This window comes from Nestor notabilis, unplaced genomic scaffold (assembly GCF_000696875.1).
Source record: "Nestor notabilis isolate BGI_N333 unplaced genomic scaffold, ASM69687v1 scaffold10390, whole genome shotgun sequence".
Classification (NCBI taxonomy): Eukaryota; Metazoa; Chordata; class Aves; order Psittaciformes; family Psittacidae; genus Nestor; species Nestor notabilis.
The window spans coordinates 32,328-59,881 of record NW_009912457.1 but is presented as its reverse complement, the minus strand read 5'-3'; the positions used below and the strand labels follow the sequence as shown (position 1 = coordinate 59,881).

Below are 27,554 nucleotides of genomic sequence, written 5' to 3'. Positions count from 1 at the left end.
TATATATATATATATGTATGAGAGGGGTCTGTGGGCATATGTATATAATTAGGCTTTATTTGTCCTTAGTTCCTCCAACTATTGCTCCTGGACACACGAATATTACAGTTACTGTAAATGTGCAGACCATTTTGCCTTGTGAAACCACTGGAATTCCAAGACCAGCAATTAGCTGGAAAAAGAATGGGCATCTGCTTAGTGTTGACCAGAACCAGAATACATACAGGTGAGAGATATTTTCTTTCCACTGTAGGTTAAAAGTTTTCAGGAATGATTTTGGCACTTTAAAAATCTAGCCATTCTTAAATGTAATCTTTTATAACTAGCAAAGTCAGTGGTCTGATTACCTGAGAAGAAATATTTCAATGGCTTTTACGTCCTTCTCTTTTCTTTGTTCAGACTTCTATCTTCAGGTTCCTTAGTAATCATTTCTCCCACTGTGGATGACACTGCTGTCTATGAGTGCTCTGTGTCAAATGATGCAGGAGAAGATCAAAAAGCAGTTGAGCTCACTGTTCAAGGTAGAGGGGATATTGCTATTACATCTGCATGGCATCCAGAATTTCTTTGGGGCATTTCAATGTTGAGATGAGATTTTTATAGCATTCTTTTCTGATACTGATATCATAAGTCTCTAGTATTCCCAAGAAATACAAGTTATTTCCGAGAATTCATAAAAATTAAAGTGGGCAAGTAACCTTTACACTGATCTTCATTTTTAGTGCCTCCGTCCATAGCAGATGAAGCCGCAGACCTTTTGGTGACAAAGCTGTCTCCAGCAGTGATTTCCTGCACTGCATCAGGGGTTCCTGTCCCCTCACTTCAGTGGACCAAAAACGGCATAAAGTTGCTTCCCAGAGGAGATGGTTACAGAATTCTCTCTTCAGGTACTGTGAGTGGCTGGAGCTCAGCTACAGAAAATTAGTGAAAGGGTGCAGTAGTGCATGTCCAGAAATAATGGATTAAATAAATGTAAACAACCCCTCTCCAATTTCTTAGAATAAAAATACAGACCTCTTAAGATGGGTGTTGTATTCACAGTGAAACTTCCCTGTGGGATACTGTTGTATGTTGTAATGCACCCTCTTTGCTGCAGGTGCTATTGAAATACCTGCTGCTCAGCTAGCACATGCAGGACGGTACACCTGTGTGGCCCGGAATGCAGCTGGCTCTGCTCACAGAGATGTTACTCTTCACATTCAAGGTAAGATGGGAAACTAAAGAGAAAAAGCATTCGGTAAGGAAATGCTGCCCATTTAACACGTACATGTGCTGCAGAATAATGGTGAAGCCAGAGTGGACTGTCACAAATAGTGTCTTGCTCAGCCAAATTGTCTTGTGATGCAGTGATTATTCACAAAGTCACTACTCTGCATGTCACAAGTCTGGTACGTTGGATAGAGTCTCCTGGTCTATGCTGCGCTATTTTATTTTTGTAAGGTTTTTGTTTCCTTGCTTTTTGGTAAGTTAAAATGTATCTGTGATGGCAAATTGCAAGAAGTAAGGCTGTATTATATACCTTCTCAAACTCTCAGATTATGCAATTTTAATATCTCCTGTATTTTCCTTTTAATTTCATTCCACAGAGCCACCAGTTATCCAAACTCAGCCAGGGGCACTGGATGTCATTGTGAACAATCCCATTCTGCTACCATGTGAAGCAGCAGGTACACCTCAACCCATAATAACATGGCAAAAGGAGGGCATCAATATAATCACAACAGGTATCCTCTTAACTTCATCCTACTTGCTGTAACTCAGAAACTTCTCTTTTCTGAATGTTCAAACTTAGATATAGGGAACCTATTCATTTAAAAACAAACAAACAAAAACAAACCAAAAATTTCATACTGTGCTCGTGTTTGCTTTAGGAAACAGTTATATGGTTCTTCCAAGTGGCAGTTTACAGATTGCAAAATCAACTATTGAAGATGCTGGCACTTACATGTGTGTTGCTCAAAATCCAGCTGGCACTGCTCTGGGGAAGATCAAACTGAAAGTTCAAGGTAAATCATCTCTTAAATTCTTGTAGTGATTTACAAACAAGAAATCTGTGTATGCCTTCTGTTAGTCAAAACACAATTCTGAGCAATAGAAATGGACTTAATGCTTTCCTATCTGTTGACACTGAATAAAGCCCAGGAGGTTTATTCCCTTTTAGTTGTCTGTCTACTTTAGGATCAAGATAATTCTTTCAGGATTATTTTCACTAAGAACTGAAGCATTCCATGCTTCTTACAACATCTAAGTATTTTAAAAATTTTCCTTATTGTTTTCAGTTCCTCCTGTTATCAAGCCCCACCTCAAGGAATATATTGTTCCTGTTGATCAGTCTGTCACTCTGCAGTGTGAGGCTGAAGGCTACCCTGGGCCAGAGATAATTTGGCATAAAGATGGACAGCAAATAACAGAGTCCATTAGAAGAAGAATTCTCAGTACTGGTGCTCTTCAGATTGTGTTTGTACAGCCTGGTGACACCGGCCTTTACACATGCATAGCGGCAAACCTGGCAGGCTCCAGCACTTCTAGCATGGACCTCACTGTACACAGTAAGTGGGACTGTATGGAAACATCATGCATTAACACAGCATAAACCTACAGATGGTAAGGAGCTAGGATGTAAGGGAGAAGCTCAGGAAAATTGTACTACTTAAAGAGTGAGTTTTAATGGGTTGTAGTTGCTTGAATTTAGGAAGAACTTTACATTTCCCTCAGTTTGTACTTTTGTTACAAGTAGTTCACACATTTCTCTGTTTTCCTGGATGGTGGTCATTGATACAGACTAAAAACAATAACGAAGATCCAGACAATGGTTTCAGGTATTCAGTGCAGTATAGTATGCTTTTACAGTAGTGCTTGGATAGTACATAAAAATAAATCTTTTTAATATATCTTCTTACAGTTCCACCCAAGATTCGCAGGACGGATGCACAGTACACAGTCACAGAGGACTCCCAGGCTGTTCTATCCTGTGTGGCTGATGGGATTCCAACACCAACAATAAACTGGAAGAAGGACAATACACTTTTAACAGAGCTAGTAGGAAAATATCGGGCTGTGCCAGATGGAGACCTCATTTTGGACAGTGTTGTTGTAAGTTTCCTGAATCTAAGCTATGCCTCAACAGGTTTGGCAATAGTAAGACTCTGTTTCTCTTCGTGTACACCCACTTTTGGATTATTTTATTTGTTTTATTTTGTTTCTTGTTCTGAATGTTCCAAAGTAGACATTTAATTTTCCGCTGTGGAGTAAAGTCTGTGAAGAATTTATAGTGATAAGGAAGGGCAAAAAGAAGGTCATCTTTCAAATTTAGAGGAAGTGAGAGAGTTCGGATGAGCATTTCTGCTGAATGCTTGTTCCAAACCTTTTGAGATTTGCTTATTGTTACAAGTGGTAGCATTGTGTAGGATGTATCATAGTTGAAATTTCCCCAACATGCTTTCTTTCAGCCTGAAGATTCTGGCAGTTACACCTGTATTGCGAACAATGCTGCTGGAGAAGACACACACACTGTCACTCTGATAGTTCATGTACTTCCCGCTTTTACTGAACTGCCTGCAGATGTAGCTTTGACTAAAGGAGAACAGCTCAGATTAACTTGCAAAGCAACTGGGATACCTGTACCCAAAATAACATGGACCTTTAACAATAACATCATTCCAGGTGGGTGACAAAAGGTTTTACTGGCCATTCCACTCTGCAGTTGTTTTCCCCCACACAGCATTACAATTGGTTTAGGATAAGGAAGAAAAATAATCTAGAAGGAAAAATTTTATAGTCAATGATCATGTGAAGAATATCTTCAGTATCGTGCAATCAGGTAATTAAATTGCCTTTGAGACAAAGCTGTAAGGAAGATAATGAAGAAAGTGTTCCTCTTCTGTAACCAGTAATGTAACACATTAAAAACATTTTGTATCTGATATTTATTCAGCATCCAACAACTAATGCTATTTCTGTTAAATCTGAAGAAAACCTCAGCAGTTCATAGAATGCAGATGCCCAAAACTTGAAATTAAGGGACAACTGAAGTGCATACAGGCATTTGGGTAAATGTCATAGCAGTGACATTTCTGTGCATTTCTGAGGTGTCTCAGAATTGAAATAGCACGATGCCATTGAGCCGTGTTGCTGAATAGCACTGTAATTCAAACAGTCTTACAACAGTCACTGAAATGTACACATTTAAAATCATTGGAGTAACCCTTTGCTGTGTGTTCTCCCTTCAGCACGATATGATGATGTAAATGGACACAGTGAACTTGTTATCGACAGAGTGTCTAAAGATGACTCTGGTACCTATGTCTGCACAGCAGAAAACACAGTTGGCTCAATCAAAGCTATTGGTTTTGTGTATGTCAAAGGTATGTAAAATTTCAGTAGCTGGTCATCACTGTTAGTTTCAGACAGCCATCTGTTTTGATAGTAGAATCATAGGAAGTTTTGGGTTGGAAGGGACCTTAAATATTATCTAGTTCCACAGGCAGGGACACCTTACACTAGACCAGGTTGCTCAAAGCTCCATCCAACTTGGCCTTGAATACTTCCAGGGACGGGGCATCCACAACTTCTCTTGGCAACATGTGCCAGTCTTGCCACCCTCACAGTAAAGAACTTCCTAATAGCTAATCTAAATTTATCCTCTTTCAGTTTAAAACCATTACTCCTACTATTTCGTACCTTGTCTATGGCTAAATGGGAAAAATTGAAACAGTTTGAAATTCATACTTCAGAAAGTCAGAGATGAATGATCCCTACAAGCAATTCTATTCAGGGCATTTTATTTTGACTCTGCTATTTATTTGCTATTACTTGTATTCTCAGAGCCTCCAGTCTTCAAAGGGAATTACCAGTCTAGCCGAATTGAGCCCTTGGGAGGCAATGCTATGTTGAATTGTGAAGTCAGAGGAGATCCACCTCCAACCATCCAGTGGAGCAAAAAAGGACTTGGCATTCAGATTAGCAATAGGATCCGACAGCTTAACAATGGTTCTCTCGCTATCTACGGCACTGTAGTGAGTCACTGGTCTGTCACAATGTGTTTCTGCCTTTTACTTGATTAATAAAGGTATTCCAGATCATGTTATTTTGAAAGTCTGAGGCTTGATGTTTAACGCACTTTTGCTTTTACCTTTAACAAATGTTGTTTTAATTCAGACTAGAATTAGACTCAAATTATTCTGTAAAAAAAAACACCCCATGGGGCTATCATTTTCTGTGATTGTCAGAAGGACTGAATCTACATATTAATCGTTGGTGTGTGAAATTGTACCCAATTAAATGGGACTTTTACTTTTGACCTTAAAACAGCCTGGGTTCTACAAGTCAGCTGAAAATCAGTTGTGTTCTCCATCTGATATCTTTTGGCATCTAAATTCCTAACATAAATTGCAAGACATGTTGTCTTCCCCATAAACTCATGTCTGCATTTTGAAATAGAGTTAAAAACAACAGGCATGGACACCTTCCACTAGATCAGGTTGCACAAAGCCCCATCCAACCTAGCCTTGAATACTTCCAGGGACGGGGCATCCACAACTTCTCTTGGCAACATGTGCCAGTCTTGTCACCCTCACAGTAAAGAATTTCTTCCTAATAGCTAATCTAACGAGAACAGATCCTATTAGATTCTTTGTTACATGCTCATTTAAACATCATTTAAACAGCAACTTGAGAGTTTTCATTTAAAAAAAAAAAAAGATCCTCAGCATTAAGGAGTTGAAGGAAATAACAAATGAAATAATAAAAATAATCCACACTATTAACTTAATAATAAAGGCAAAATCTTGAGATACTCTAGAACCTAAGAGCATTCCTCAAGATCCAGGGCATGTCAGATTGCATTGCAGAAAATTCACTTACAGGATGTGCACTGTAAACAGAAACCATCATTATACAAACATGTTGAGTGTTTGTTTTCTGTCCTTTAGAATGAAGATGCTGGTGACTACAAGTGTGTGGCTACCAACGATGCTGGTGTGGTGGAACGCAGTCTGACACTAACACTTCAGAGTAAGACTCAAAGTGATAAGTTTAATTTCACTAGATTGGAGTGATACTCACCTTTGGATAGGCGGATGCAGCTCCCATTCAAGTTTTGAAGGTTGGGCACTGTACTGTCGGTTAAGATTCATCTCATCTTTCATCATTAATATGTTTAGAGTCTAGTTTAAGCTAGTGATTGAGATCAAAGAAGAGAAGCATGTAGAGGATGATTCAACCTCATCTTAGAAACCACCTTAGAGTAGGGTGAATCACCTTCTGAAAGGGCCTGTTTCTCTAAGTTGACTAGAGAGAATGTCTATAGGACTGGATAAATTAGACTTTTAACTTTTAAATTAAGTAAGTTACATGACATGAATCTCAGCTTTCACTGTCAATATTTTAATTTTGGCAGAAAGAATATTTTAGAATTATTTTTTCACCAGTGGTAGAATTTCTGAACATCCCTTTCCTGTTGTAACCTCAAGCATTGTTGATCTGTTACGTATGTCTCAGTGCCTCTGGACATAATTAAGTGCATCTTCCTACAGGTTTTATGAAAAGCAACACATTTAGCAATAAAGATGACTCTATATGCCCATATAGTCAGGCCTCAATCCCAGCTTTGGTCCTCAGATTGCTTTATATTAAAAATAGCCTGTTACCATCATTTTTACTTGCATATATTTTGATAGTGAAAGATCATCAATAATAATCTTAGCTAAAGTAAACTGGCATCATATTTTTTTGTCCTCATTCAGAACTTTAATATTGATTACAACAACAACAACAACAACAAAGTAACCATGTGCTATTGCCTAAAGAAACTTTTCTCTTTCAGGTCCTCCAGTCATCACTGTTGAACCTGTAGAGACAGTTATAGAAGCTGGTGCCACAGCAATGTTGAACTGCCAGGCAAATGGGGAGCCTTCTCCAACCGTCAAATGGTCCCGCCAGGGCCATCCAATTGTGAGCGATGAGAGAATGACTGTCCTGTCCAATGGCTCCTTGCGTATTGTTGCAGCACAGAAGGAAGATACGTCTGAATATGAGTGTGTAGCAAGGAATCTAATGGGATCTGTTCTTGTTAGAGTACCACTGACTGTCCAGGGTAGGTGCACAAAACATAGAATCATAGACTGGTTTGTGTTGCAAGGGACCTTAAAGATCATCTATTTCGAACCCCCGCCACTGGGCAGGATCACCTTCCACTAGACCAGATTGCCTCAAGCTGTGTCCAACCTGGTCTTGAACACTTCCAGGGATGGGGCACTCACATCTTCCTTGGGCAACATGTTCCAGTGTCTCACCACCCTCACATTAAAGAATTTCTTCCTACTATCTGATCTAAATCTACCCTCTTTCAGTTTAAAGCCATTCCCCCTTGTCCTATCACTACCTGCTCTTATAAAAAGTCCCTCTTGAGGATAGGATAATGATTATGAAACCAGTAGATAACAGCATTAATTGAGATAATCTATGATCAAGATTTTATCTTATCCGTATTTTATGGATATTTAATCTTATCTTGCATATAAGCATTAAGTATATGTTAGGCCTAGTCTGAGATGTCAGTGGGGTTTTGTTTCATGAAAATTTTTTCCATTATATTCACCCAGCTGTGTGAGACAGATGAGCATGGAGTGAGAGACATAAGTAATAATGAAAGAATCGTAGAACAGATAGCATAACTTAATAGTGCCCCTAGAGAAAAGCCTTTATGAGCATAAGCAATAACTATTTCAGAGCAGCTGAAGTGTTCTCCAGAACTGTAGTAAGACATTTCTGTAGTAGTGAAGATGGGAAGTGAGTTGGATTTCCAAGTAATAGTTTATGAAGTGCACTTCTCACTTTGCTGTATCAATCAATCTAAGAGAGTTATAAGCACAAGCATGATATAGAGCATCAATTTCCCATTGCAGTGCATGGTGGATTTTCCAATTGGCTTGAATGGCGAGCTTGCAGCGTAACTTGTGGTCAAGGTGTTCAGGAGAGAGTCCGTCAATGCAACAACCCTCTTCCAGCAAATGGTGGGAAGAGGTGTGAGGGGCCTGATACAGATGTGCGCAGCTGCCACCACAAGCCATGTCCAGGTATTTCTTTACTGAATTGATACTTCTAACATGCCTTATGTTAAGTGCCCTAACAGTGAACTGTTATCACCACAGATCTTCATGACAGATTTATTTTTCTAAGAAGTTTGAATTATTTTTTTCTCTTGTGGAAAGGAAGAGGAAATTTCAATAAGTACTGCAGAAATATTTTTTAATTAAAACTGTGGGGGTTTCTGTTTCTTAGTGGATGGCAACTGGTCAGAATGGGGGCTATGGGAAGAGTGTTCAAAGAGCTGTGGACAAGGTAACAGGACCAGAACCAGAACCTGCAGTAACCCATCAACTCAGCATGGCGGGAAGCCCTGTGATGGCAGTGCTGTGGATTCAGTCATGTGTAATATTAGGCCTTGCCCAGGTAAGAGAAGAGTCGTTTAAAAGTAGCTGCACAAGGGGCTTCCCATATAGATATCTTTTTTTTTTTTTTTCTCCAAACCCCAATTCTTCCAGCTTATTTAAAATTATTAAATTATAAAAGAATTAAACTCCCCTTTTTGTGGTTTGTTTGGTTTTTTTTTTTTTTGGGGGGTGGTTTACAATTGTTTGTAATTTATTGAATGGCACTAGTTCTTGGAAACAGAAGTCACAAAAGTAAGTGCAAGGAGTATTCTCAGCATTTCCCCTCTTCCCCCAAAAAAAGTTGATTTTTTTTTATTTTGTTGGTTTCCATACTTGTTACCTATGTTCTCACAGAGTAAACTCATGGCCCTGAATACATTCTGCAAAGCTAGTTAAAATGAAAAGAACAAAACAAACCCTGCCCAAACAACTATTAAAAAGCCATGTAAATCATGATAGTTTAAGAGCTAAACGTTCACATTTCTTTCCTGTCTTTGATTTTTCCCTTTCACCCTGGCTCTGCTACCACCATGATGCCAAATGCTCATCCATCAGCCTAAGATTCATTTCTCTAGATCTTGCCTCCTGCTAACTGGTAGTCACCAAAGCTGTGTGCCAGTGTTTAGCTAGCATGGCACTTCCTCTGCTGAGACCTTCAGCCTAGCACAGGACAATCAGAGCCAGGTAACTTATGAAAACACCAGATGTGATCAGGTTTTCAGGCTATTGCTCAAGGCTGTGGCCTTTCAAGGGCTTATTCAGGGTATTTCACTTTATTGATATTAAACACCACAGGTTTTTGCCTTAGGCTGTGAAGCTGTAATTTTCAAGTTAAAGCAGCTGTATAGTTTCAACAGTTTTATAGCCGTACTGCCTTTGCAGTTGATGGTGAGTGGAGTTCCTGGCTGCCATGGAGTCCTTGCAGTGAGACTTGTGGGAAAGGTACTCAGACACGACTGAGGCTCTGCAATAACCCTCCTCCTTCACACGATGGATCATACTGTGAGGGATCTGATGCACAGATGCAGGTTTGCAGCAAGAGGCGCTGCCCAGGTAAGATGCATCGGGCACAAATGGAACAATGACAAACTTCTAATTTCCTTTCCAAATTCTACCGAATTTGTATTGAAAGCTTTCCAGTTCTGAAAGTGCAGTCCCTGCAAAAATTTCATTCAAGCCTTTTATTTTCACTGGTCCCTGCCACTATCTTTAGCATCCCACTATAGACTTAACATATGGGAATTCTTCTCCTGTCCTTGTCTCTCTTCCCGTACCCTGCAACTGTGTTTCCTAAATGTTTATTTTTAAACATTTTCCTACATTCTGTTATTCATTTATCCTGTTCTTCCACATTTCAGTGAGTCCTTCATGACCAAATAGGTAAACTCATAGTTTTGAAATACAACCTCTGTATTTGGCTGCAGGGATAATGAGAGGGAAATTTCACTAAGTGGAATGTGCAGCAGTTCAGACTAGATCCTTCTGGCTTTGTGCTCCATTTTGCACATGCCAGATCCTATGCCGAGTCCCCACTATCAACAGGTAGAAGAGAATACTGACCTTGTGGGAGTCAAACAACTGAGGGTTCGATGTTGCACATTTACCCGGCTCCACATGTTGCTGCTTGAGGATGTTACTGCTTACAACTAGTTTGTGACTGATTGGCCTGTTCTCAGCCAACAACTCAAGTGCTCACACAGATGTAGCTGTAACAGTTTGTGTCACCATATCTTGGGAGATCAAAGACCCTACTACTCAAATGCTTAGACCTGACTTAGGAGAGATAATTTGGTAGTAAGTCCTACAAATAGCTGAGCCATTAAATGAAAGGTTAATTAGGAAGGACAAGGGTTACATTTTAAGACAGTGCATCTGCAACCAGAGGAGGGTGCCCAAGTGAAGGCTGGGGCTTTGGGGTAGCACTTGTGCCAGCCCAGTGTGGTTATTTCAGGTACTTTGTATATGGTTCCACTCGCTTACAGATATCTAAAAATGGGAGAGTGCCTAAGCTTGAGGACTGAGTGATCCCTGACCACGATTCTGGTCAGGCTTATAGGTTATTTAAAATACAGGTCATGCCTTTCTCCAGCTTTCCTCCTGGAAATCCGTATGTAGCTGAGATGTTCTAGAAAGAGAGTCAGTGACATCCTTCCTCAGTTTTATCCTGAGGTAGCACTGATTTACTTTATATTTCTAATGTCAGAGACTCTAACTATACTATGCTATGCCTTTCTCACCAGTGGATGGGAAGTGGGCCACGTGGAGCAGTTGGAGTGCCTGCACCATGTCCTGTGGAGGAGGCAGCAGGCAGAGAACGCGCCACTGCTCAGACCCAGCCCCACAGTTTGGGGGTCACAAATGTGAAGGAAATGACATACAAATTGATTTTTGCAACAGCGATCTTTGTCCAAGTAAGTGGTTTGGATTAGGCTGCTTATCCACTCACTGGGCTTGTTACATGTGCATGAGAGGAACAAAGCCCTCCATAAATCACAAACTCTCACAGAAATCAGGAGGGTCTGAACACAGGCAAGCGGTATTAGCTACCTGGCAAGAGTGAAAGCATCTCTTCGTCACTTAGTATGACTGGGACACTTAAACTTAACTATTAGGAGGACAAACAAATAGCTGCTGGCCGATAAGGTCCTGCTAGACTGTCAGATGTCACACACCTCTCTAAAGTGACAACTATCCAGTCAGAAAGTACTGCAAAGTGAATTTCTTTGTATCTCACAGTAGAATGTAGTGACTCAGCTAATAATATATGCTGCACACTTTCCTACAAACAACAATGTTCTGGAGTTACTCTGAGCAATCACTGAATGCTGGACAAGGTAACTTTCTTAGATCTTTAACTGGTTATTTTTGGGAAAATATATGAACAAGTTACTCTTCAATAGTAATATCTTCTTATCTTGACTGATTTTAAGTATCTGTTGTTAAGAGGAAGACAGATAAAATCTGACGTATTTTTACAGTTCATGGAAACTGGGGCCCATGGAGTAGCTGGGGAACTTGTAGTCGAACATGCAATGGAGGCCAGATGAGGCGATACCGGACCTGTGACAATCCTCGCCCTGCCAGTGGTGGAAGGGCATGTGCAGGGGCTGACATGCAGATCCAGAGGTGCAGCACTGAACTGTGCCCCGGTGAGTTCTCAGGCTAAAAGAGATACCAAATGCAGCTTTCCCTGGAAGAATTCACAGTATACGTAACATAAGTGAGATTTTCATATTATAGAAGGAATGTAGAACATTGTATGAAATTGTAAGTAATTACACAATATAATAATCCACTCTCACTTTTCTTCTTTAAATGACTGTTATCTTACAAGGATTTCCCCCTTCATGTGTTAGATGTTCCCAAAATGAGGTAGAATGATTCAAAACAGGAAGTAGCATATGAAAATCTCTCCTACATCTAGTAATTGTACTTTTTACAGTAAATACAGTTTATGAGGCTCCCAGTGAACTCTCTTAATGTATTCCAGAGCACAGAAAAATGCTAAGCTCAAATGCTTTAAACAAAATGACAGTTAATTGATTTATTGACAATACATAACTAAGGGGCAATTGGTGAACTTACACATTCAGGATTAGTATCAGCAATACAGAAGATAAACCCCAATGCTAGAGACTTACTAAATGCCTAAAAATTTCTAAACACCCTTCTATAACTCTCCCCAAAAGGATTATTATTGTATTATTTTTAATTCTGATATAATGATTTTTATAATTATTAAATCCCTGATCCACCTGTTGGTTGTTCTGATGTTCTTCAAGTGGCTCAGTTCTTGGGCACGTGAGCATCTACATACCTTCACAATCAGGTTCTCCAACCAGGCAGTGGTATCTTGCCACAATGCATCAGCCCAGATGGGTTTACCATAAACCAGCACTACAAAGAACAATGAAATGATAACCTTAGTCCAAGCCACGTGAAGGATAAACATCACAGAGATGTTTTAACATGCTCTGGTCAGAACTATCATTATCTCAGCCCTTTGTGCCTCATGTTACGTGCCAAAAAGACTGTTGTGTTTTAACCCCAGCCTCCAACTAAGTACTATGCAGCCACTGATTCACTCCTTCCCTGCCCCTGGTGGGATGGGGAGGAGAATTGGAGAAAAAAAATATGGTAAAACTTGTAGGTTAAGATAAGAACAGCTTAATATTTGAAATAAAATAAAATATATCAATTGTAATAATAAAAGGAAATGGAGAATGGAAATGGAATAAAACTCAATAAAAAAAAGTGGTGCACGTTACAGCTGCTCACCACCCACTAAGAGATACCCAAACCAACCCAAGCAGCAGTCAGTCCCGCCAGTTTATATCCTGGGCATGACGTGCTGTGGTATGGAATACCCCTTTGGCTAGTTTGGGGCAGGTGTCCTGTCTCTGCTTCCTCTCGGCTTTTTGTGCCCCTCCTTACTGGTTGAGCATGAGGGGCTGAAAAAAGTCCTTGTTTTTAGCACATCCTTGACTTAGCACATCCTGCTAAATATGTGCTACTTAGCAACAACTAAAACATTCGTGTTTTACCAGCATTGTTCTCAGACTAAAGCCAAAACACAGCACTTCACCAGCTACTAGAAAGAAAATTAACTCTATCCCATCTGAAACCAGGACACTGAGGGGAGAATTGTTCCTACTCATCCTATCCATTAAGGTGTTTTTGTCATCTTTAACACATTGATTCAATCAAGAAGGAATAACACTAAAGCATCACTGATGCAGCCTGAAACACTTAAAATGACAAGTTGCTTTCTTCATTCTTTATTTCTTCAGTGGATGGGAACTGGGGGCAGTGGCAAACATGGAGTCAATGCTCGGCTTCTTGTGGAGGAGGAGAGCAGACCCGAATACGCCTGTGCAGCAATCCAGCCCCATTAAATCGTGGACGTCCTTGTCCTGGAGATTCCTCCCAGATATCCAGGTGTAATACCCAAGCATGTCCTGGTGAGTTAATTTACAGCCTGCAAGCAATGAAATATTGTGTGCCACTCCTAATTTGACTGGTACACTTCCGTACCAATTTGTCTCATTTGATTGCACTTTTTTGGCTTAAATCTCCCCTGCAACTCAGCCGGAATATTTTTTTTTTGAATATTGTTTTTGTTAGCTTTTTACATAGCACTCAAGTATGTTGTTAAACAATTGTTACTTCTCAGAGGCAATGTGTAAGGCGATTCCTGCATTACTGTGAATCTGTATCAGACCACGTATAAAGAGATACTGTTATTTGCAGGTTATGAGCTTTACAGTTGCAAATAATGTAGTAACATATGGAGAAATATCCTTACTTCTTAGAATGCTGAACAACATTTCTGAATTCCTCTCGTGCAAAATATCAGGCAGCAAAGTTTTCACATGGGCGTTTTTTTTTTTCCTTCCTCCCCCTCCTCCCCTGCACAGGTGGGCCATCACATGCAAAAGGCAGCATCATTGGCAATATTAATGATATTGAATTTGGAGTTGCTTTCCTGAATGCCACAGTAACAGACAGCCCTGATTCTGAAACTAGGGTAATACAAGCAAAGATCACAAATGTCCCTCAGAGCCTTGGTAGGTTTTATTTTACTTTTCATCACTTTCGTTCCTTGAGCCAGGCCGAATTCTCTGCAATGTCAGTTTTCACCACTTAATTTCATTAAGTATCTCTGAAAAAACAAATCTGAACTTTTCACAGACAAGGAGTAAAAGGGAATCTTCAACGTTTACTTCTAGTACATTAGTATTTGTAAAATGATTACTCTGAATATACCAATACATACATTTTTTTCTTGTTCAAATCTTCAGGATTACTCTAGTTTTAGGTCTTCGTATTCAGCTCCTACTGATGCGGGCTGCTGGATGTTAGGAAAATAACTCTCAAATGTTCTGTCACATTTCTTTCAGGTCCAGCAATGAGAAAGCTCATATCTATACTCAGCCCTGTTTATTGGACAACAGCGAAAGAAATTGGAGAAGCAATGAATGGGTTTACGCTCACTGATGCGGTCTTCAAGAGAGAAACTCAAGTGGAGTTTGCAACTGGTTAGTTCTCTGTGATTGATATACCAGCTCTTTCTGTTTCCAGTAAGCTTGAGAGATACTGTATTTATTCAAAAATGGCACATAACTGTTGCTGAATTTTGAGTCTTGTGTTTACAGCACAAGAATACAGCTTGAATACAGCTTTTAGAGCTGTCATTTGAACCATGATGGTTTTTGTTACAGGCATGGTATGCCTTACAAAAATACGAGTATAAGATAACTGGTCGAGGGACCTCAATTCAGATCTGCATGGCTAACGTGAGTCTCTGGTTAGGATGTTTTATGAATCAACATGCTCTTAAAATTCATAGGTGAGATTCTGCGGATGACTCATATTGCCAGAGGTCTGGATTCAGACGGATCTTTGCTGCTGGATGTTGTTGTGAGTGGCCGCGTGCTGCAGCTCCAGTCAGTAGCTGATGTTAATGTGAAGGTAAAGCTGCTAAAGACACCACCTCCTTCTCTCAACAATACACTCCCTCTCTCTTCTATGTTAAAGCAGTAGACACTGCTTCAGTCCTGAAAACTGTTATACAGTATGTAATTTATTTGGTGCCTGGTTTAACTGACAGATGTTAACATAGCCTTTGAAAACAAGTTATCATCAGGAAGGTAGTACCAGTCACTCAGATTTTTTAGATGTCAGAAGGTAGTATTGAGAGGTGTCTTTGAGGCTTGTTACCATGTCAGGTGTTGCTTTTGACAGAGATACAGAGGTGTATCTTAAACCTCTCTGACTTTCTGGCTTCCCCGAGGACACCGGTTGTTCAGCTGTTAAGACCCTGTCTCAAAATACATCTCACACCATTTTAAAAATACAAAGACTACAGTGGTATTGGATGTACTCAGTGGCTGATGCCTAAATCTTGCTGTTTCAGGATTACACAGAAGACTATATTCAAACTGGCCCTGGGCAACTGTATGCCCATTCTACTCGACTCTTCACTGTAGATGGAGTTAGTGTTCCCTATACATGGAACCACACTATCACCTATGATTACACTAAAGGAAAGATGCCCTTCTTGGTGGAAACACTCCATGCTTCCTCTATTACAACAGAGTACAATCCACTGGAAGAAGCAGTGGCTTTTAAAATCCACGCTTCCATTGCAAAAGGTATTGTTCTAATCTTTCACAAAAATAAAACAATGGAAAAACAATATCCTGTCCTTGCAGATTCCATTACCTATATGCTCAAAAGGTGTTACAGCTTTGAAAGAGGAAATTCTGTGAAACTTGGGTACCTGTATTGTAGATCCTGGGATCTGCATGTCTTGTTAATATATCCACAGACTAATAGGTAAAACTTACTGCAGTTTGCACTTCACCTGTAGTTCTCATTGATGAGGTATGTCTGCATTTGTTGACACTGCTAATAGGATCACCAGTAGCTTCAGATAATCAACCTAAAATATTTCCCTACTTCTTTGCATGTACCTTTTGTTCTCTAAAAGAAGAAAATTCAAAATTCAGCACAAAAATGGGTAAAACGTCCTAAGTCATTCCTCGGATTGAACTTCTCTGGAATTATTTGGCATATACAGAAAATATGATACGGAGCTTCACCTTAAAAAATGTACTGGTATTTTATGGATGTATTTTTTTAAGGGCAGATATGAATGGTGCACAGTTATACAGTGCTGTGTAGATACATGCTTATGTCTGTAAATCTGGTGAGTCTTAACACAGAGATAAGCAAATAGCTCCATCATCTGCACCTTAGCATTACTAACTGCTAGCTTTTATTAACCTAAGTGACCTTAAGGAATGGGTCATTTATGTTTGTAAGTGGGTTTTCCTTTGAGAGGTGATAACTGGATAACAGAATGTCCTGTTATATTTTTAAATACTATTTGGTCTTTTTTTCTTGCATAGTAGGAAAATAGATCAGGTTTGAAAGTAAATGAAACAGTGGGATTGTATATCAGTGTTTCTTTTCAGTAACAGCATTATAAATGAAGTAAAATAATGATTTTCCTATACTTGCCAGACTATGAACATATTGTGTAACTTGAAAACCATATATCTATATTTTTCCATTTTAAAAAGAGGTCTGATAAAAGGAATTGTTCTGATCAAATTATGCTCTGCATAAATCTGGCCAAGCCTTTATTGAACTTGCTTTTATTTCCACCAACAATTAATGTACTGCTTTAAAAAAAAAACAAAAAAAACAAAAAAAAAACAAAAAAAAACCAAACCAACAACAAAAAAACCCAACATATTTAGTGAATCAATTTTCAGGCAGCAAAATACATGTGGTCCTTGGCCAGTATCTGTCAAAGTTTCCATTACAGTTCATACATGCCTGTGTTCTTCTATAGTGACTTGCCACAATCGATGACATGGTGATTTGTTTGATCTGTGTTAATTTCCCTCCTTTAATGTGAAGTGAAATGAAATGGTCTTTATTCTTTTAATAATAAGAACTTTATGGAGGAACTTTGCAGGATGTATCAAGATGGGATGAAACTTGCAGTCACTCAAAGGGACACCAATACACACACTTGTTTAAGGTTTTTCAAAACCTATGTGCTACTGACTTTCAGTGCCCAAATAGAACACCCACTAATAAATCTTTTAAATATAGCTGGCCTGCAATTTGTAATGTTAAAGCTGGGAGTTTTTTAAGCAATAAATTGGACATATTTTTATCCACAAGTAACATGTGCTTCCTTTGCCATACAGGAGATCATAGCAATCAGTGCCCTGCTGGGTTTGGTTTCGACTCAACTGGGCCTTACTGTTCAGGTAATGAATGACATGACAAGGGTAGTGTGTAACCATGCATTCACAGAATGATCTGAGTTGGAAGGGACCTTTAAAGATTATCCAGTTCCAGCCCCCCTGCCATGGCCAGGGATGCCATCTGCTCGACTGGATTGCTCAAAGACCTGTCTGGCCTAAGCTTGAACACTGTCAATGATGGGGCATCCACAGCTTCTCTGGGCAATACATTTTAGTGTCTAGCTATTCTCATTTAAAAAAAAAAGAAAAAAAAAATCCAATCTAAATCTACACTCTTTTACCCATCTGTTCTGTTGAGGAGATTCTCTGAAAAAGATTGTATCAAACTTTCATTTGTCACAGTAGTGACCCAGTCCTGCAGAGCTAAAGCAAGATTCCTGCAAGCTGAGTTAGCAGAGGTTTGGTAACCGTAGAAATAAGAGTGAAGAATGCATTTTTTGAACCATTTCTGTGAAGCTGCCCCATTACTATATCTAGCTTTGCCCTGTGGGCTTTATCAGATATATACCTCTTGGAAATGTTTGTTTGGTATAGTTTCTTGTAAAGTCTTGTGAAGTCTCACTGGTTTTCCTTGTTCCAGATGAAGATGAATGTGCTCTGAGAAATCCTTGTTCCCATACCTGTCATAACACCATGGGTTCTTACTACTGCTCCTGTCCAAAAGGCCTCACTATTTCTGCAGATGGTAGAACGTGTCAGGGTAAGAGAAGCACTGCTGTGGACAGGCTGGATACAGAAAGCCCCATGGCACTTCAGTTGCTAGGGAAATGTTCTGTTTGGGCTGGGCCACTTTCTCATTATAAGAATATAATTTATTGGTAGTATTCTATTTAATATCTGAATATATTTGCAATTGAGTATTTCACAGTTGATCATGCTCAAGACCCTGCTTTATCTGTTTCTTTTTGACATAATGAGGTTTACAACTTGTTTTTAATTATAGATATTGATGAGTGTGCGTTAGGTGGACATACCTGCCATGCTGGCCAGGACTGTGAAAACATCATTGGCTCATACCGCTGCGTGGTTAGATGTGGGAATGGCTTTAGGAGGACAGCTGATGGATTTAGTTGCCAAGGTATGGAGACTGATCCTTGACTGTTAGCTTTCATAAGCTGATAATGCTGTCTTTCACAGGAATGAAAGTAACTTTTTAAAAGAATCATCCCCAAATACAGTGTCTATGAATCTTCCTTATTAAGATTGTGGGGGTTTGTTTTTAATTTCTTTTTGGTAGTTGTTTTGGTTTTTTAAACCTTTTGCTTTGTCCATATTTAGAAATAAATTTAAAATCCTACCAGGGAATAACCTAACATTCTTGCTTCTGTGTCCTATGTGCATTTTCTTTTACAAAGAAGTGACAGAAGCAAACACTTCTGAACATACCCCAATAGTGTAATACCTAGAGCTCAAATCAGAGTCCAGAATGTTGACTCAATCAAAATACTATTCAGGTAACTGATGACAAGGCATTTCACAACTTACGGTATCACGGATTTGTATTGTTCAACAGATGTTAATGAGTGCCAAGAGTCCAACTCCTGTCACCAGCGTTGCTTCAATACTATAGGAAGTTTCCACTGTGGTTGTGATCCAGGATACCAGCTAAAGGGCAGAAAATGCATGGGTATGAATGAATTTTTGAATGTTCATTCTCTCTTTCCAATGGGCAACATTTGTTTGTTGCTATATTTGTTATTGGAAACCGTTATAAATGAAAATCCTATCATGAATGACAGTATGTATTTCTGAATTTGTTTATAAAGCAGTACTAAAAGCTAGGAGAAGTGGGAACTGGGCTGAATGATAAATGTGCATGAAATAAATTCAAATGCATGTACATAAGTGAGTTCTTTTCCGTTCTTGCCTTTTCTTCCTTTAAATAAGATGTAAATGAGTGCAGGCAGAATGTATGCAGGCCTGATCAGCTTTGCAAAAACACCCGTGGTGGCTATAAGTGCATTGATCTGTGTCCCAGTGGAATGACCAAGGCAGAAAATGGAACTTGTATTGGTGAGTAAAGCGCTAATGTACTGTACAGTGATGGTAAACACAGGTACAACAATGATGGGTTTTTTTAAAATAATCTTAGAAATAGTCCAGCCTCCAGTTAAGATCTGCACGTGTTACAGCATCAACTCCTTTTCATTTATGGGAACATATATATTTAACTTTTTCATAATTGTTATTAAAAGAATAGATGTATCCTTGCCCCTTCCAGCTTTCCCTTGTGTTTATGAAGGAACAGTAAGGGTTTTTTTCCTCAGCATCTCTTCTGCATTGTCACCTTGAATTCTACAAATTGTTCATTGACTTTTGTAATGTCTTGCTCCATGTGTGAATGCTTTCTTTAGAATTCATCTCAGGGGGGTCTGAATCAAGATCACAGATCCTTGCTGCTTATCAGGGATACTTTTAAACATAACCAATGTTACATATACTTCCAAATCATTTTTCCTAGTGGGATATGACAGGAAGAGGGATTACGTCTCTTTGCAGAGTAGCTGATCGCATTGGAAACCTCAATGAAAAGTTTTAACAGAAGAAGTGTGTGTGTAAATGCAACACAGTTGAAAATTTATCTGTGTACCTGCTCAAAATCTGCTTATGAATCACAGATTGTGATTTATAAGACAAGCTGTTTAGAGTAATGTCTAATCATGGCACCATGTAAGAAAAGTGTGTGTGTTCAGAGACCCCATCTATCTGGATGGCCAAATTCACTTGTGGCTTAACTACATTCCTTCTGCATTAAGAAGTTTAAAGCTGTACAAAGTTTCAAGAAAAATCTGACTCCCTTGCCTTGTTGCTTGCAGACGTTGATGAATGCCGGGATGGAACCCACCAGTGCCGCTATAACCAGATTTGTGAGAACACACGAGGAAGTTACCGTTGTGTGTGTCCAAGAGGATATCGGTCCCAGGGAGTTGGAAGACCTTGTGTGGGTAAGCTGTCCAGACACATTAGTATCATGTACTTTCTGCTGCTGCTTTTGGCTGAGCTTTCTGTTGGAACATATACAAGAATGTTATCAAGACTATGCTATATAGACAAATCTGTACTGAAGTTAAAAATTACCTATCTATCTAAAACAGAGCACCCCATTAAAACAAAAAAAATAGTCAAAACTAAATGATTCCAAACAGAGATTTTTATAGGTCCATACCATGAAAATAAAGCATACAAGGGGCTCAGAGCAGTGGTGGATGGATGTGCAAGCTACCACTTCACAAGAGGCTTCTTTATAAAAATCAGGTCAGATTTGTTAGTTGATTGGACAGTGAAATGTCCTTGGCTATACCCTGGAATGTACTGATTCACACCTGAAGGCGGTCATGCAGGGAGTGATGTGTATTCCCCTAAAGGAGAACACCCAAAGGAAGGGTATTGCGAGAGGCACGATACACACCCACCTGCTAGAATTGCGAAGGATGTTCCCTATATGGGTTAAGCAGAGGAAGCTGATACCCATTTATCATGCAACACTCCCCTTTCTGTTTTGGGTGGATCATAGCAAGAAAGGAGTATTCCTGTCAGTCACAGGCATCCTGACCATGTAGTTACTCTCCTATGCTATCTATGTAGAAAATTCTGCCATAAAAACATGCAGAGCTTTCTCTCATGCACAGAGCCTTAGCATCTGAAGGATGTTCTCATAGCTCTAATGTAGATAGCAGGACAGTTTAATGTATCATGTCAGTGCAAGTGCATAAAACACATCCCCTGGTATCTAACAGATATTAGGATGGCACTAGGGTCATATAGATTCACCCCTTCTCTATGCAGAATATTTAAAATATAATAGTTGATCCACCCTGATAATGATTTATGAATGTTGGTGTATGACACCAAGTGAGGTTGGTTTCAGTTGCTCTCATGTATCATATCAGAGAAGCATTCCTCCATGGTAACTTCTTCAAGATTAGCTTTCCTAAGAGATAAATAGCTGCTTTGGAGGAGACAAATAGCTGCTTTGGAGACTAGTGTTTTTCCTTTTACACAACCTAAGACTTTGGAATTTGTGGGGGTTTTTTTTTTTTCCTGTTTTTTTTTATTTTTTAATTTGTTTGGTTTTTTTAAATTAAAGAGACTAAATTGCAGTAAGAAATTGTTTGGCTATAGACCAAGACATTACTTCCACCAGCTGCCTCTCTACTGAAATAAAATCAATTCCAGACTCCTTAACATATATTAAACCCACCTAAATTTCTGACAGTAATAAGCTAGATAAAGTCTAGGGCTACAGATTTTCACAAAACACTAGCTGCTGTCCTGAACCTGTCTTCTGTACCAAGGACTACTGAAAGCTCCTTCTTAAAGTATGACCTTTATACACCTTTGAATTTCTATCTATCTATCTGCTTAAAAATATATTTAAAATAAAGATTTCTCAAAGGTATTAGTTCACATGTGTTAATAAAATCCAGTTTTTATTGTTAATGTTTCCAGTGAGCACAGGGAAGAGTTGAAAAGTAAGTAGGACCCAAGACTGATACAGAAGGATTGAACTTTGTTTATACCTGTGCCACTTTTAGCCTGGTTAAAGTCCTTTGTGTCTTATCCCCATCCAATAGACAAAGAATTACAATGCTCATCTGTCATCAGAACATCCATAGATCTGTGCATGCCCACTTAACTGAATTACAATATTTCTGTTAACTGTGTTGGATCTCAACAAATAATTGTATTTTTTAATTGTACAAAAGTTAAGTCTCCAAACTTTCACAGCCAGAATCATCAATAACATCAAAGGTTAGAACATAACTGACCTCCTTCCCCTGCAGCCTTGTGACACATCCTCAAGACCTGATTTTTGCCCTGATGCATAGTATGATAATGGTATCAGAACTTCTTGAGCTTCCCTCTGTGCTAGTTTGAATGTACTTCTCAAGAATGTTCCGTGTTAAGTATCCTCCTTTAGAGAGGGATCCAACACCTTCTCCCACTCATCTGTGGAGCGCTTAAGAAAAAAAAAAAAATTACTAAAGTAGCAGTGAACAGCATAAGCTGAAGTGATGAACAAAGTGGGTCCAAAAGGCCACTTCATTTCTCAGAGAGCATCCTTTCTCATAAACAGCAGGAACTGCAGCCAGCAGCTTTCAGGCTGTTACCCAGCCCTGCTTCTGCAAGAACAGAGGAACAGACTTGGGGTCCCCGTTTCATAGCCACATCTTACCTTCAGTAACACTTGAGGCACAATCTTCAGCAGAGTTCTTGTCCTATGCAAGCACAGTCTTATGTCACATGAAGCCTTACAGGAAGGGTAAAGGTGTATTACTGTTCAGGCTAGAGAAACCTGCCTACTTGGCATTGTGTTTGCCATATTTTGCTGTCTTCAGGATCTCGCTTCTATGTCTTCAGTTTGTTCTACAGACTGAGATAAATATATATGTATATATATACATATAGTTATGTGTTGTTTGTTTGTTTTTTCTCCTTTCCACATGGTTTGTTGCTCTGGATCATGTCACATGAGCAGACATTAATGAATGTGAACAAGTGCCTAAGCCCTGTGCATTTCAATGCACCAACACCCCCGGCAGCTTCAAGTGTATCTGTCCACCTGGACAACATTTATTAGGTGATGGGAAATCTTGCGCTGGATTGGAGAGATTGCCAAATTATGGTGCCTATTACAATAGCTATAACTATGCTCAATTCTCCCCTGTGAGAGACAACTATCAACCTCAACAATATTACAGGCATTCCTCAAATCTCTACAGCTCCTTCTCAGAGTATAGAAACAGCAGAATACCTTTCTCCAGGACTAGAAGGAACATTAGAGAAACTTGTCCTGAAGGCTATGAGGCAAGAAATGACAGATGTGTAGGTAAATGTCAGTCATATCTATGCAATTGTCTTGTTTTGGTCCTTATTCTTAGGTTACTGTTTAATATATACAAGGGGTTTGTGGTGCTGTGTTTTTTTTTTTTTTTCAAATTACCCTGATAAATATTTAGAGTTCTGCATGTTCTTGCCTCTTGATCATATTGTAGCAAAAATGTTTTCAAACTTCCTCCTTTGTAACTCTTGATTGTGCTGCTTATTGTGTGTTTGTAAATTATCTCCCTCTGTTATTCTCTTTCTTCTGACTATGGTAGGCCACCTTTGTGAACTTTCTCATGCTTCAAAACACACTATCAGACCCCATCTAGTCCTGGGGATGTTGCTTATATCAGAATCCCACTGGTGGTAGTGATACTTTGGTTCCAAAAGGTTTTGAATAAAGATTTTAGAACTGAGCATACTAGGGCCAATGCCAGCACTGCTACAGGATGGTTAGTCACTGCCATACAGGTGATATAAGCAGAGCTCTTAAGTGATCTGTAGTTATGATATATAGTTGGTTGTAATGTGATTCACTGAGAGTGGAGAGACTGATTATAAATAAACAAATAGGGGATTTATCATAAGTTGTGACAATGACTGCACTGCCCTTTCTTTTCCTCTGATGAGGAGAGCAGGGCAGCTGTGGTAACTGGCAATCTCTGCCCCAGGTTTTTAGGGCGGTTGTGAAAAATTAATTCATCTTTTGAAATACGCTTCTCTTAAGCCAGACCTTGCCAACTTAACTCACATTTTGAGTATTTTCAGGAAAAAAAAAACCCGACCAGTTCATCTATTTTATAATAATACTGATTATCTAACTGTACCACAGGCTAGGCCTTATTAGAGCTTGTCCCAGTGCATTTAACATAGTAATATATAGTACATACATACATATAGTGTGTAGCTATGTACTTCACCCTAGCATATATGCCAATGACACTTCATAAGAAGCACAGTACCCTTCCAGGATAAAGAGCAATCTACAGCTAGATTCTAGCAACAAGAGTTATTGCTAGAATTACATAGCAATATATATTAGATAATGTTGGAAAATGTAAGTATAATTTTATTAATTATAGATAGGACATTAAACCTTGTGTTTACATTATAAAAAAAATTCAGTAATTGTAAAGATGAGGTTTTTTACAGGTATAGCAGTTTAACTGAAAGACCTAGGAATACAGCTACCACTATAAACTAAAGGGTTAAGCTAAAATCTATCATCTTCACTCCAGCTTCCAGTTTGAATGAGTTAATATTCTTGTACTTCCATTTCATTGGCATAAACATCTATATTTGAAAATTACTGTTTGATATGAAAAATGCACCTAAGTGAGGCTTTTTAAAAAGAAAGTTCATTCAACAGACAGCTGTCAGGATCTGATAACAACATACCATAAATTTCTAGCCATATCTGTTTCTCTTCTGTGTTTGCATTTTTATCTAATGCAACCCCTGTAAATCAGACAAAGAGAGGGGAAGGAACCTCCCTTCCACTGTTTTAATCATGCAAGTCTTGCCTCTTGCCTGAGATTAACTTGAGTAGGGTCTTCATTGCTGTGCTGAATTAGGCAGATGTTTCAAAAGAAATTATATATGATCTATGTCTAAATCACACTACTCTGCTTTGAAAATTTTACATAAAGTGGTCTGGTACTTCTGTATCTGAGAGGGGGATTTAAAAAATAAAAATAAAAATTTAAGAGCATTTATTGATAGTGTTTCCAGATACTGAGCTTAATTCATCCCTGTGGCATGGGGAAGATCAGTTTGGAATGGAAAGAGCTTTGCCTGAGGAGGGATTAACTGTAAGAACAACTCTCCCATTGTCAAGACCTCCTCTGTTGAGATAACTAATCTGGGTGTTTCCTAAGCATATTGCTTAAAACATTATTACCAGGCACCACAGCTTGCTTTCTGGAACAAGACTGTATTTTTACAACCTTGTTGATGTATACAGATTGCACATCCCCTTTTCTCCCCAGAACTCTGTATCACAGCTGGTCTCTTCAGCTAGAGTAGGTATTATGGCTGCTATCAAAAGAGGTGAGGATCCCCTTAAAGCTGACTTTAATTATTAAAAAGTTACAAGGAGTGGCACAGGTAAGGTGTGAAAGGACTTGCTTAGATGTTCAACCCCATCAGAAAAGATCCAGACAACTTCCGCCAACTCTGTGCATATGCTTGTACATAAATAAGAGAAAAAATACCTCTGTTTGATACCTCTGTTTGATATCATGTTCAAATAATCCTGATGTGTACGTGTTCGTGTTTCTTTCCACAGACATCGATGAATGTGAAACCAGACATACCTGTCAGCATGAATGCAGAAACACCCTGGGAAGTTACCAGTGTACTTGTCCATCTGGTTATCGCCTTATGCCCAATGGCAAAACCTGCCAAGGTACAGAGATCCCTCTGAGTGATAGGAAATATAGTCAGAATTTCAAGTTTCAGAAATTTTTATATTTCACATCTTAACGTTTTGTAAAACAAAGCCAATTATACAACAGCAGCTTCTTATTCTCTATTGACAACTACAGTTTATGTTGGATCAAGACCGTAGGGCAGCTCTTGCACAATATGCCAGCCAGAGCAGTAATAAAATGCCAACAATAATAAATGAATAAATGCACAGTATTGAAACTAGTGGCTCCAGTGTCTCAGACACCAAGACAGGTTTCTGAAAGATTTCACTGTGCACAGAGGTACACTGTAGTCTGCTGAGCCCTTACCCAGCTAGTTTTTAACCCTTCAATTCTTCTACTAGCAACTTACCATTTCCGTGTTTACATTCAGATATTGATGAGTGCCTTGAACAGAACATTAACTGTGGATCAAATCAGATGTGTTTCAACATGAGAGGAAGCTACCAGTGCATAGACACACCTTGTCCACCAAACTATCAGCGAGAGCCTCTTTCTGGGTAAGTTTTATTTTCAGCTCATTTTCACTCACCCCAAGTTCAGATCGTTGATCCGTATTCATTAAAGAAGAAACTTTGACTGACACCATAAAGCTCATACTAGCAAAAGGTAAAGCATTGACATTCAAGACAAGCAGTAGTATTCCATGTTTCCCCTGCAGCACAAATAGAAAGCAGTGGGTGCAAGTGAGCTGGCTGCTCAGTATCCACGTAGCATTACCCTATTAATTCAAAAGGAAATAGCTCCAGAATGTTCCTTTACTATGTGAACCCCAGCAGGCAGCACGCCACAATTCTTTCTGCTGATTTGGTGTCATTCAGTTGTCACTTATAGGGCTGCCTTTACATCTGAGGTTTCCAACTTCTCTAATGGCCTAATGTGTTTCAAAGCATTTAATGTATTCTTTTAGTCATGAAAATAATGTTACTGTTCATGATAAGGCTGGATTTAAGTTATTCTATTTATTTCCCTGTTCTAGACAAAATGTATTTATTTCTTTTAATATACTCACGGAAATAGCTTTCCTCGTAGTCAGAAACCGTCTTTTCTGATCAAACTCAACTGGAATGACATTTAAGTTGAATTGGGTGATGTTAGCACTGACAAGCAGAGCTAGAAAAGATCTCCTAGTTTGACTTTTGATTAATAGAAATAAAGCTTACTTTGCCCTTCTTCATTCCAAATTCTTTATTTTATGATCTAACACACGAATACCTCAAATGGAGCTGCCTGGTACATTTTTAACCAATCTGTCCAATTCTAATGTTTAAAACCAAGGTTACAGAAACATAACACCAGTGCCTTCAATAACAAATATTGTATCTGACATCTTTATATTGCCTTCTGGCACTTTCTAAGATGATTCTGTTGAGATGAAAATGGGATATTAAACTGGGCTGCAACTTCAATGGAACAATGGATAAAAAGTGCACGAGCATATTATCTTTCTTTATACAGAAGTTTTAATCTGCATACTGCCACAGGGTAAACAGGAGAAGATTTTTCTCCTTTAAGACCTATTGCAGTACTTACAATATTGTGCCTTCTTCCTGGACTAAAGTGATCTGCTCATTCTTAGGTTCTGTCTCAAAAACTGCCCAGCCAATGACTTGGAGTGTGATCCGAGTACCTACGCCTTGGAATACAAACTCCTTTCCCTCCCCTTTGGCATAGCTGCTGGCCAGGATTTAATCCGGCTGGTTGCCTATACTCATGATGAAGTCATGCACCCAAGGACAACTTTCTTAATGGCAGATGAGGACCCAGCAATCCCATTTGCCCTGAGAGATGAGAACTTGAAAGGAATAGTGTTCACCACCCGACCGCTGCGAGAGCCAAAGACCTACCGCATGGGAGTCAGAGCCTTATCCTACAGTGTCGATGGAAATATTGAGTATCGGACAACTTTCATTGTTTATATAGCTGTGTCAGCCTACCCCTATTAAACACCCAAACTACTTGACAGTAATCACACTATTTTAACCACATTTGTAAATGCTGGTGGGTATTACCACTTCCAGACTGACTCTATTGCCTGCCAAACAGTTGTGAACCATGTAACTTGAAAGTGGTGCTATTCT

At 39.1% G+C, this 27,554-nt stretch overlaps 1 protein-coding gene across 1 annotated transcript; it reads left to right on the top strand.

Annotated features, from left to right (window-relative positions):
* Positions 1 to 38: 38 nt before the first annotated feature.
* Positions 39 to 27,419, top strand: LOC104409622 (hemicentin-1-like). The gene is made up of 33 exons (XM_010019545.1): positions 39 to 226; positions 400 to 521; positions 723 to 887; positions 1,097 to 1,204; positions 1,587 to 1,724; positions 1,872 to 2,006; positions 2,280 to 2,549; positions 2,903 to 3,093; positions 3,450 to 3,663; positions 4,230 to 4,364; positions 4,825 to 5,015; positions 5,931 to 6,012; positions 6,824 to 7,093; positions 7,905 to 8,075; positions 8,281 to 8,451; positions 9,315 to 9,485; positions 10,673 to 10,843; positions 11,411 to 11,581; positions 13,223 to 13,393; positions 13,850 to 13,999; positions 14,333 to 14,470; positions 14,782 to 14,903; positions 15,349 to 15,586; positions 17,159 to 17,221; positions 17,799 to 17,918; positions 18,162 to 18,296; positions 18,732 to 18,845; positions 19,106 to 19,231; positions 20,035 to 20,163; positions 22,698 to 23,048; positions 25,332 to 25,451; positions 25,847 to 25,973; positions 27,053 to 27,419. The coding sequence occupies exons 1-33, from the start codon at positions 39 to 41 to the stop codon at positions 27,417 to 27,419; spliced, it is 5,535 nt and encodes a 1,844-aa protein (XP_010017847.1).
* Positions 27,420 to 27,554: the final 135 nt, after the last annotated feature.

Bases quoted from the DNA above. Each gene is read 5' to 3' on its own strand.
- LOC104409622 (XM_010019545.1), top strand. From the start codon at position 39: ATGTATATAATTAGGCTTTATTTGTCCTTAGTTCCTCCAACTATTGCT. The intron at 9,486-10,672 runs GTAAGATGCATC...CTTTCTCACCAG, and splicing joins CAGCAAGAGGCGCTGCCCAG to TGGATGGGAAGTGGGCCACG. The intron at 17,222-17,798 runs GTAATGAATGAC...TCCTTGTTCCAG, and splicing joins AACTGGGCCTTACTGTTCAG to ATGAAGATGAATGTGCTCTG.